The sequence below is a fragment of the Humulus lupulus genome, chromosome 1 (assembly GCF_963169125.1).
Source record: "Humulus lupulus chromosome 1, drHumLupu1.1, whole genome shotgun sequence".
Lineage (NCBI taxonomy): Eukaryota > Viridiplantae > Streptophyta > Magnoliopsida > Rosales > Cannabaceae > Humulus > Humulus lupulus.
This window is the reverse complement of record NC_084793.1, coordinates 35,432,695-35,445,085: the sequence shown is the minus strand read 5'-3', so window position 1 is coordinate 35,445,085 and position 12,391 is coordinate 35,432,695. Positions and strand designations below refer to the sequence as shown.

At 30.4% G+C, this 12,391-nt stretch overlaps 1 protein-coding gene across 1 annotated transcript; it reads left to right on the top strand.

The window, feature by feature from the left end:
- The first annotated feature begins 3,669 nt into the window (after positions 1-3,669).
- On the top strand, positions 3,670-7,730 carry LOC133791041 (protein ABC transporter 1, mitochondrial). Its single transcript, XM_062228927.1, has 8 exons — positions 3,670-4,380; positions 4,472-4,697; positions 4,785-4,937; positions 5,057-5,215; positions 5,550-5,709; positions 6,202-6,311; positions 6,421-6,537; positions 6,786-7,730. Exons 1-8 carry the CDS (start codon positions 3,959-3,961, stop codon positions 7,179-7,181), a joined length of 1,743 nt encoding a protein of 580 aa, XP_062084911.1. The 5' UTR covers positions 3,670-3,958; the 3' UTR covers positions 7,182-7,730.
- Positions 7,731-12,391: the final 4,661 nt, after the last annotated feature.

Here is a 12,391-nt window from a genome sequence, read left to right as displayed (position 1 = left end):
AATGGTCTTGGCTATCCAGGATGTTACAGTTACACTAGTTATAGCCATGGAGATGGGTGGGGCTGACGGTGGCACCTTGTTTCTCGATTAGACTAAACCTCGGTACACTTGGCTTGGAGACAAACTTATGTCTCACCAAAAATGGAAGTCCGACGTGTCATGTTCATTTAATGGTTGAAGGTGCACTTGAGTGCGGAACGAGGCTCGAGTGGCGAGGGCCACCAGCGAGCAGCGAGGGGCCTCGGCGATCGGCAACCAGCAACTGGAGACCGGCGGTCGGAGGTGCCTCGGAGATCAGCTATGTCTGATGGCAACTTTAGCAGATCCTTGTGATACGTGTTTGTTCGACTTGTGTGTCTGATTAGGGTGATTGGTTATGACACTTTTCTTCTTACAACTGAAGTTGGCGTGACCGTCTGGGGATCATTTGGCTTCATGCGATGGGAGAAGTAGGTCGGCGCTGGCGAGTCCAGTCTCTTCTTGAGTATTGGGAAAGTGGCTATGGCCACTTCATACGACGGCTGGTGGTGACTGTTGTGTCCCGACACTTTGCCTTGACACGTCATCGCTTTGTGGGTCGCCACGTGGAAGTGTCAAATTTCAGGTATAACAGTTAGTGTTTTGTTTCATATCAAACAAATGGATAATGAGCAGCTAAAGTCCCTGTTTTTTACAAGTGTAGCATTTAAGTTGCTTATCTTTTTTTTTTGGCAAAAGTCTCTAACGTTACATAATTGGTGCACATTTTCTCCAAATCGTTATCAGTCCGTTAAAATGGGGACTAAACATGAATTTTAGGGACTATTGCTGCTAAAAAAGAAAAGAACGGGGACTTAAATGCTTCAATTTTGAAAGAGTGGGGATTTTAGCCACTAATTTCCATATAGTTATTTTTTTTCAAGAATATCAAATATTCTATAATTAACATATAAAAATAATAATTTCTTAGCATTTTTAAGGGGTTATTGACTACCCTAGACAAGTTTTAGTTCTACTACTGTATAATCTCAAATTATTATTTTTTATTACAAAATTAAGACAAAATAATTGTTTTACAATATATCAGTTTCTTTATATTTTCTTTACATTATTTAAATATTATATCGTTTAACATTTTTATTAATTAAAATAGCATAAAAGAATAAATAAATAAAAACTAATAAATTTGGAGAGAGAGAAAATTGAATAGTTTTAAAAAAAAAGTTTGAAGGAGCTCTAAAAATCTAGAAGGAAATTATTAATAGAAAGGATTTAATAATTTCCTTATCTACATTTAGAGATTTTTTAGAGCTCCTTAAAAATATATTTTTTTAAATTATTCAATTTTATTTCTTTCTCTCTCCAAATTTAATTAATAAAAATGTTTAAAGATATAATAGTTAAATAATGTAAAGAAAAAAAAATAGAGAAACTAATATATGATGTAATGTAAACAAATTATTTTGTCTTAATTTTGTAATTAAAAAAATTAATATGAGATTATACAGTGGTGAACCACAACTTGTCTACGGTAATTAATAGTCCCTTAAAAAATCTAAGAAACAATTTTGTATATGTTAATTAAAGAGCATTTGATATTTTTTTAAAGAAAAAAATATAAGGAAATTGGCGGGTAAAGTCTTCGTTCTTTCAAAATTAAAGCATTTAAGTCCATGATCTTTTATTTTTTGGCAGCAATAGTCTCTATCATTAATGTTTAATCCCATTTTAACGGACGCATAACGGTTTGAGAAAAATGTGCACCAATTGTGTAGCGTTTGGACTTTTGCCAACAAAAAAAAGATAATGGACTTAAATGTTACACTTGTAAAAACACAATGACTTTAGCCGATATTTACCCCAAACAAATCATAAACATATATATTCTATATAATAAGTGTGTAGATAACGAAAATTCTTGGTTTTAACAGTTTTTTTATTTTTTTCGTTAACTTTAACGAAATATTCTTATATATAATAGAATATTCTTATATTTAAGGGTAGATTGTAAACATGATTTAAACTTAAATCAAATTAAATAAATAAATAATTAAACAAATTAAAATAAGATATTTTACAATGACAATTATTAAAAAATAATAAAACTATATGTTTTATAACTTAAATAAAAATTAATTACACTTAAACTTCACGTATTATAATAATATCATATTAAACATCTAACATAATATAATCTACTATCAACTAGAAACAACTTCTTTTTTTTTAAAAAAAAAAAAACTAGAAACAAACTTAAATTTAAAATCCATGTATAATAATAATATGATTGGAACTCTTTTTCTTTGTCAAATTCACCAAAGGACATTTCGAGTTACATTAAAAATTAAAAATAGTCGATGCATGTATACTACTCTACATGATGACTTTTTCTATTATTAGTTTATTCTATTATTAATTTCTTTTTAAATATTATTGTAATTTATATATATATGTCATGTAGTCACGTAAATATATATATATGTCAATGTTGTGTTTAGATGTCATATATGTAAAAATTATTGATATAAATATTTATATATACTATAAAACTGAAATTTATTCTATTATATATTAAAAAAAAGTGAACTGATTTTTATTAAAATTATAGACAATGTTTTGCCCTACTTTTTTAATACATTTATGTCATACATTATATTAAACATATTTTATTTATTTTTATGATATTATTTATTTATTTAAAATTTGTATGATAATTAAAAATAATAAAAATAAATACGTATTTGAATAAGCATGTTTATAACTTTAAAACTAAACAAATGTGCATTGCCGTTAGATTTTAGTCTTTTTCGTTTTCTTTTCTCTTGTTTTCTTGTGCGGATTGGACTCAGCTGAAGAAAATTGGATTTTAATATAATTTTTGGGCTGAAACAAGAATCTACAAGTTTTTTTAGATTGTAAAGATTATTGATATAAGTATTTATATATATTATAGAACTGAAATTTATTCTATTATATATTAAAAAAAAGTGAATTGATTTTTATTAAAATTATAGACAATGTTTTGTCCTACTTTTTTAATACATTTATGTCATACATTATATTAAACATATTTTATTTATTTTTATGATATTATTTATTTATTTAAATTTTGTATGATAATTAAAAATAATAAAAATAAATACGTATTTGAATAAGCATGTTTATAACTTTAAAACTAAACAAACGTGTATTGTCATTAGATTTTAGTCTTTTCCGTTTTCTTTTCTCTTGTTTTCTCATGCGGAATGGACTCAGCCGAAGAAAATTGGATTTTAATATAATTTTTGGGCTGAAACAAGAATCTACAAGTTTTTTCAGTATAAAAATACAATAACTTCCTTAAAAATGACCACAGTTGATAAAACGACAATATATTTGAAAACGACAACATTTATGAAGAACGACATATCACACGTAAAACGACATCAAATTAAAAGGCGACAATATATAGTACAAACGACATCAAATCAGAAAAACAAAATATTATACTTGAAACGACTTCAACTAATAAAAACGACAAAATTTACTAAAATCAATATCAAATCAAGAAACGCCAATTTATAATACAAACGAGATCAAATCAAACAAAAGACAAAATTTACTAGAAACGACATCAAATAATAAAATGAGTAAAAAAGATCAAAACGACAAAATTTACTGAAAAACTACATCACGTCATAAATAATAAAAACGACATCGTTTGAAAGGTGTAGTAGAAGAATTAGAAACTAGAAAGGAAACGCAAGACGCAACACGAGACACGCCAGTGAATAAGGAGGAGTTGACGTGTGCCATTCTTCCCCTGAAGTTTTGGATTTGGGCTTACTTGGTCTTGGGCCTGGGCTTGCGCTTGGGCTTGAGACTTGAGAGACCCAAGGGGTCTGTGTCGTCAATCATAACCATAAGCTTAAGCTACCGAAACACACGAGAAAGAAGAAGACGACGACGTCGACTGCGATTGCGATTGCCGCCGGTGGCCATGACTTCGAATTCTCTAAAAGACCTTAGTAGGCTATTGAATGGGCTCTCTCTAGTTGCCCGCGAATTGGCCAGACACGATCCTCAGTCCCTTCTCAAGAAAGCTCTGCTCTCCTCCGGCCTCACCCGAGGCAAGGTCCGCTCATTTTCTAAACCCAACCCTATCCATATTCCTGCCTCTGAGTCTTCTCAGCAACCTCAACCACAGCCACAACCACAACCACATCAAGATCTTAATGATGATGGAGTTCAACCTCCGCCATCTTCATCCGCAAGTTCCTCCTCAACGGACGTTATTGGCGTCAATGCCGATCCTGTTAATACGGTTTCAACTGTAAAAACTCCGATTGCAGTGCCATTAACGAAGAGGCGGAAGCCCAGGGAGAGACGAGTTCCTTCAACACCGTTCTCCAGAGCACTCGGGTTCTAATTTGTGTTTTGCGATGAATTTGTTTGATTGTTTAGGTATGAGTGAGTGAGTGAGTGAGTTAGTGTGACTAATAGATTTTGATAGGTTTGCTGGTCTGGGAGCTGGGCTTGCATGGGGAACTGTTGAGGAGTCTGCGAAGAGGCTTGTTTATGGTAGAGGTGATTCAGAAAAAGACAAATCAGCTCTTTCCCCATTTCTCTCTGAAAAAAACGCAGAACGTTTGGCTCTTGCACTCTGTAGGATGCGTGGTGCAGCACTCAAACTCGGCCAGATGTTGAGTATACAGGACGAATCTCTTGTCCCTGCTCCGGTACTGCTGACTGCATTTCTATCTAAAGTGCAATGCTTTTCTCAAATATTATATATTATCATCATCTTCTTCTTCTTCCCCTTTTAGATCTTGGCTGCCCTGGATATCGTGCGTCAAGGTGCAGATGTGATGCCCAAAAACCAGCTCAGTCAAGTTTTGGACGCTGAATTGGGCCCTCAATGGTCCTCAAAGTTGAAAAGCTTTGATTTTGAACCAATGGCTGCAGCAAGTATTGGCCAAGTATGATAATAACTATTAACTACTGATATTCACTTACTGTTATACTTTGTTTTGTCCTTATGTGAACTGAACTGAACTCCACTTTGTTCTCGTGTATCTGTATCTTCTTAATCGTTTAGGTGCATCGGGCTGTTACAAAGGATGGTATGGATGTTGCAATGAAAATACAGTACCCTGGTGTTGCAGATAGCATTGAAAGTGATATTGATAATGTGAAACTTCTGTTAGATTATACAAATTTACTTCCAAAAGGACTTTACCTTGAGAGAGCAATGAAGGTATGTTTGTATTTGTATATATAACTTGTGTTGATATTCAATCAATCTTATGGAATCTTTTTATCTATTATTAACGATCACTGGTTCTCTATTTTCAAATTATGTGTAACAGATTCATGTTGTATTTACTTCCTTTAGACATATACAAACATCCTGTTAAGCCTGTTTATTAGTTATCGCCCTAAGAATGACTAATTCAAGAGCCTGGAAATCCTTCTACATAGGACAGACAGCTTAATGTTTATCCATATTGGGCTCTTCACTTCTACCTATGAAGTTGAGAAATACTTCCATATGGCTGTTTTGAAATTTAAATTAATCCTTGTATTTCTAGGTTGCGAAAGAAGAATTATCTCGTGAATGTGACTATGAGTTGGAAGCAACAAATCAAAAACGATTTCAAGAACTGATATCCAACAAACAAGGATTTTACGTCCCTAAGGTTGTGGATGATATTTCAAGCAAAAGAGTCTTAACTACAGAGCTAATAAGAGGTGGGTGTAGATGTTATTTGTCTGCTTTATTGCTTTATGATCAGATATGACCTGGAAGTCTTGTGAATGCTGGTGGTATCTTTAGGAATTAACACTCAATATGTGTCTTATAAAAAAAAAAGGAATTACTTGTAATATGTGTGTGATTTTGGTAGATAAGAACATAATTATCCACTCTTATAAGTATTATTTCCTTTCTCGCCAAGTTATATTGTTTTGTGTGAAAGAGTTAATCATAGACACTAGTAGCAATGAATTACAAATCTAAATCCTTGTAGATAGAAAGGTTACATTATTGTGACATTTCTTCCATAACTACATTAGTCATCTGATATTTTGTTTTATTTTATTATTATAATTCTTGAATAAACCTCCACTGTCAACGAAACATCTTGGTAATGAAAGCATGGAATGATTTGGGTTCGTTATTATGAAGAATTGATCCTTCATCAGTACATCTTTTGTCACCAGATTAACTTTTTATTGGTACAGGAATCCCAATTGATAAGGTGGCATTATTATCCCAGGAAACTCGCAACTATGTGGGCAAGAAGCTGCTGGAACTCACTTTAATTGAGTTATTTGTTTATCGATTTATGCAGGCATGATCTTTGGTTTTATAGAGGATATTCTCATTCATGATTTGTTCAGGTTTTTCTTAATTCTAGGCTCTCATCATGACTTTCTTGTATCATGTTTAACGTGATGCAGACTGATCCTAACTGGAGTAATTTCTTGTATGATGAGGAGACAAAAACAATCAATCTAATTGACTTTGGAGCAGCTCGTGATTACCCGAAACGTTTTGTTGATGACTATCTGAGAATGGTGAAGTCTAGTTGCTTGCTTAACTCTATTTAAAATCATGTGTTAAATGAATGTTCTTAACTTGCCACATGCCTTATTGAGAAAGTAGATTATTTATAGTGGAAAGCTTTCAAATTACAAAGCTAGCATTGCTAATGACTGTTTTGCTAGTAACACTTTAGATTAGGGCTCTTGGCATCGTGTCAATAAGGACTTTTAGCGTACATGCTTAATGTTTCTGATAATCTTCCAATGCCATCTTTGATTAGGTTTTTGCGTGTGCAAACGGAGATAGAAATATGGTCATTGAGATGTCGAAGAGGCTTGGATTTCTCACAGGAATGGAGTCAGAGATAATGCTAGAGGCTCATGTTCAAGCTGGTTTTGTTGTGGGGTTGCCTTTCTCAAGACCCGGTGGATATGACTTCCGCTCTGCCAATATAACACAAAGCCTTTCAAACCTCGGTTCGACAATGCTGAAGCACAGGCTCACACCACCACCTGATGAGGCGTACAGTCTACATCGCAAGCTCTCAGGTGCTTTTTTGGCTTGTATCAAGCTTGGGGCTGTTGTACCGTGCAAGGAATTATTACTTGAAATATACGAGCATTATCAGTTTGGCGATGAAGGTGATGAGAAGCTATCAAGTGGCATTATATCTTGATAAGATTTTTTGGATACATAACTATACCTCTACACCATTGATTTAATAGGTATTAGGTATTAATTGGTGGATGCAAATCTGCCATCGAAGGTCCCAAAGCAGAGTTGCCATGTCGTGGTAAAAAGTAGAGTGAGACATAATGAAGCTAGCATTCAAACCAGACTACAGAAAATTCAATTCTTTAAATGAATGGAGAGAGAGAGGTGGGCGTGTCTTTGCCATTTTGGATTGATGCCTTTGCATCTACAGAAACTTCTTTTATCACAGGAATGGGAAAAGGACTCGTCTTTTAATTTTTGGTAGAGAGGAGACAATAGATATATTTAAATGTTATGTTATTTTCTTGTGTCCTTTCCTTTTCTGTAATAATATTTAATAATGGTACATAAAGAAAAGAAAAAAGATGAAAAATCATTTGATGTAATTTATGTTATTCTGTTCTTTTATGTATGTTTGGTTGTTGTTAACTTGTAATAAGAACTAATACGAGCATTCCCAAATAGCTCCTCTAAAAGGTAGAATCTATATCTGATATAAAGGATAGCTCTACTTATATCTTATATAAACTAAGGCTTCAATGACATAACACCTTAAAATTGCTTTAAAATATTTTATTTAATTTTGATATTATAATTTAAGTATAGATAAATATGTCTGTGAATTTATATATATTTTAAATATTCTTTATTAATCTTATATTTTCCTCTACTTTAATTTCTTTTTTTTTTCACTTCTTTTTTCTAAATTCTTTCAATTTCAATTTTCAATAAATTCCAATTTATATCTCTAATTCATTTACGTGTTAATGATAACACAATTCTCTTGAATTTTTATTCAATTATTAATATTTGTGAATCTTTAAAGTTTGAGTATTTATTCAATTATTAATGTTTGTTAATCTTTAAAAATTTTATTTTAAATTATTGATCTTGATATTCTAACATCTTCATCTTATTTTTCTATCATGTATGTTTTAGATGTTATCAGATGTTTATATTGTATGAGTGATATTGAGATTGTTGGAGGTGGTTGGCAAAAAAAAAATATCAAAGTTTTAACAAATGATTAAGTACAAGTTAATCGATAAATCTTCAAATAGATTATATAACATCATTAATTGAAAGATTTTCCACAATCTCTAATAGTGTGGAAGCTATTGCGAGTTCTAATATATTTATATTTTATTTAATTACTATTATTATTTAAAATGAATAAAAAATAATAAAATTAATATAACCATCTTATTTTTTATTTGCTTATTTGTGGTTAATTAACTTACTATTATTATTTTAAATTTAAATAAGATATTAATTTTTGTTATTTATAATAATATGTTCATATTTATTTTTGTAGATTTTTTTTTAAAATTAAAGATATTTTATAAAAAAAATATCTTTTTGTATATAAATATATATTTAATTTTAAATAATTATTTTTAAAATTAATTAAATATTATTCTCGATAGATATTATTAAATATATTATTATTATATTTAAATTTTTGGTACAATTTGAATCTTATAATTATGATACAAAAACATATAATCTCTCTTAATAATCATTCTCTTTTTTTCAGGAGAGATACGAGTAAATAGAATGGAAAAAATATAAATTTACCATCACATCAAAATATGCTGCTACATAAAAAATTTAATATATGTATATGTATTGTAATATCTTTTAGTAACAATACTATATAATAACTTATCACACCTGCCAACTTCTAAAACTAACTAGTATGAATAATGTTACTGATCAATAACATATTCGCACATTTAGGAAGTTTATATATAAGGTAAACAATAATCATGTCCAAAAATCTAATTCTTCAAATCTAAATAAAGTAAACAATCTCTATGCATAAATGCACTTAATAATATGAAGCAAAAAACCCTTAAGACTGCTTTATAGAATTAAGCTGTAACGCCCCACGTCACTATGGCTGCTTTCTGGAATGACGACTGGCCCTACAAACCAACACGAGTCTTTCCAGCATGCTTTGTCCTCACTTCCCAAGAGATCACCCATCTTGAGATTACTCTAGGTCAAGCACACGCTTAACTTTGGAGTTCTCAAGTGATGGGCTACCAAAAAGAAGATATATCTTGTTGACATAAGTAGTACCCATCAATCAATTTAAGCCATCTTCAATTGTGTAGTCACATACCTACACAGTCTTAGAATCATCACACTTGACCTTCCCCAGGCGGTGTGGGATTGCACAGCTTTACCCCGTCTTTCCCCCTACGGATCATGAGATACTAACTGTCACAGAAGCTACTCAAGTTTCATTTCTTCCTAAGCTCAAATAATCAACAAATCAAAATCTAGGATACTGCCATATTGCCTTGACAATAATGTGATAAGCCAAATGAAGCAATTTTATTTGGCAAAAACATAAATAATACTTATAAAGTTTTCGTCAAATATATTTTAAATGACAATGTCAAAATTAGAAAATGTCACACATTTTTTTTAAAATAAAAGGAGAATTCAAGTCATAATCTCTAATCTATTTCTAATTTTTTTTTTACATTTTTATTCTATTTTATTTAATTTATGATTGTTAAATAATTAAAAAAATATTTAAAATCATCAATAACCACAATGCATCTTCCGTAACTCTTTTTTTAATATTTATTAATAACTAATTTTCTAATAATTTTTATAATAAATCAACCATATATATATTCACACTTATCTTGAAGATTTTTCAATTCATGATAATCTTTTATTGTTTCATATTTCAAATTCAAAATTCAAAATATCTTAATTTATTTATAAATAACTAATTTTTTAATAATAAATAATCATATATAATTGACATTTATTTCAAAATTTTCCATCTGTATTTATCTTTTTAGTGTTTTGACATTTCAAATGTAAAATAAAAATATTTTTATTTATATTTAAATAAAATATTTAGGAAAAACTAATTTTTTAATAATTATAATAATAAAATAATCATATATAAATTCTCATTTATCTTCAAGATTTATTGTTTTGATATTTAAATTTTAAAACTAAAATATCCTAACAATTAAAAATATCAACATGTATACACATGATATTTATTTTTGATTAAGAATATTATTAATTAAATTAATAAAAATATTTATTTAAAAAAAATGAATGATTGTGCAAAATGTCATGATTTAAAAAATTTCTACCCTAAAAATATAAATATCTTAAAAAATTTATATAATAATAAAAAAAAAACAACGCAAAACGTATAAAATAATACTAATATTAAATAAAAGCACACGTACAATAAATAGTTTGAATTTTATTTTTAGTAATTTAATTATTCAGAATTTTTTGAAAACTTGCATGAGGCTTGCTATATAATGAACATTATCATGAAAAAAAATTACGGTCAAGACACCATTATTTATCCATATAAGGAGCATGTTGTATGAGTAGGGTGAAAAGTAATCTCATACACATAATCTCTCAAAAATATTTAAAAAAATATATTTTAATTATTAGAAAAAACTGCGCGAAACGCGGCTATATTTTCTAGTATTTTATAATTATAGTGAAAATTGTTACAATTACAATCCAATAGTTCATTTTTTCTAAAATTGAGTTCTTTATATTCTTTATTTTCTTCACTATATTTATAGATTTTTAAGAACTCTTTTAAATATTTTTTTATTTACGTTTATTTCTTTCTCTTTCTAAATTTATTAGTTTGTTAGTCTATTAATTAATAAAATATTTAAGAAAATAATATTTAAATAATATAAAAAATATAGAAGCTGATATATAGTTTATTGTATAAATAAAGTTGGATTTTAGAATGTATTATAATGAAAAAAAAGTAAATGAGCTGCGTGCTCTAGGCTGTCGGTGGTCATTATGTGGTAGTTGTTATGCAATTGTAAGAATAAATTTCAATAAAGAAGAGCGTGAGTGTCTATTTTATTTCTTTCTTTCAAGTCTATACTATAGAGTGTGGGTTAGATCTATAGCTGCAAGTAAGAAGGGAGTTCCTTTGGTTTAACAGTGATTGTCTACCTGCTACGTCTATTATTCAAGAAAGCTACATATCATATGTGGTTGGTCTATTCTCTAAACTAACTGCATCGCCATAAGCACATTCTAAACAACACCACTATAATAGTATTATAAAAAGTGGAGTGTTAAATTCTGGTATGGGAGCTATCCTACTTAATGACTCATAAACTGACTCATAATAAATTCGGTAGGATAAGATGAAGCATCTCATATAAAATTTATTACGAGTCATATTTCATCATATTCTACCGACGAATCTCTATTTTAGATCATGGCAAATGAAACTTCATCTACAAGTTTTGCAAACTCTATTGCTCCTATAATATCACTATTGTCACATATTTCTTCTTCATCTTTCCATAAGTCCACAGCCAACAAACTTACTTTCTTTATGAACTATCATATGTTCCTGAAGAAAACAAGATTACCAATAACAACCTTCCTTTGATTAACCCATACCAAATCTGCCCAAAATCAATTACTCCTTTTACCCGGTCCATTAAAGCGTTCATCAAACCATCCTACAAAGCCCCAAAAGAATATATCCAAGCTTCTAAATTCAGCGAGTGCCAATTGAGACCTACTCCTGAGGTCCAATTCGTTACTTTACAAATCCCTCCTGAATTTATTCCTGAGTGGATTGCGCAAGGATTCACCCATATTCATTTTGGTGCCATTCGCTTAGCTATTTCCCTTCATGGCTGAAAGGACCTTCCAATTGGCTGCCGAATGGGTCTGCTCGACACCCGAATGAGGAAATACCAACATGCAAGCAATGCAACCATAGAAACCACATTAAACGCAGGAACAGTAATAAATACACTGTTTCCTAACTTTAATATGTCTCTCAAAGACAACCGCTTGACTGATGCTTGATGGCATACAGACTCCAAGATCACGCTCTGGATCTTTCTTTGCCAACAGCTAAAGAAGCATTACTGGTCTCGGTAGACTCTACCCAAGTTCCAACATGCACTCATATTCCAAGGCAAATTTCTACAGATGATCTTATTAAGATTTTGCCCAGTTCATGGATAACAAACTATGAGATGCCTCATCAACCTCAAAAAGTTGTCCAGACTCTTACTGAACCATCTTATCACAAGAAAGAAGATGGCTCTGTCGAAATAATCTTTGACATAACTCAAACAAAGACTCCCAGTTTCTTTACCACCCATTATATGATGACTT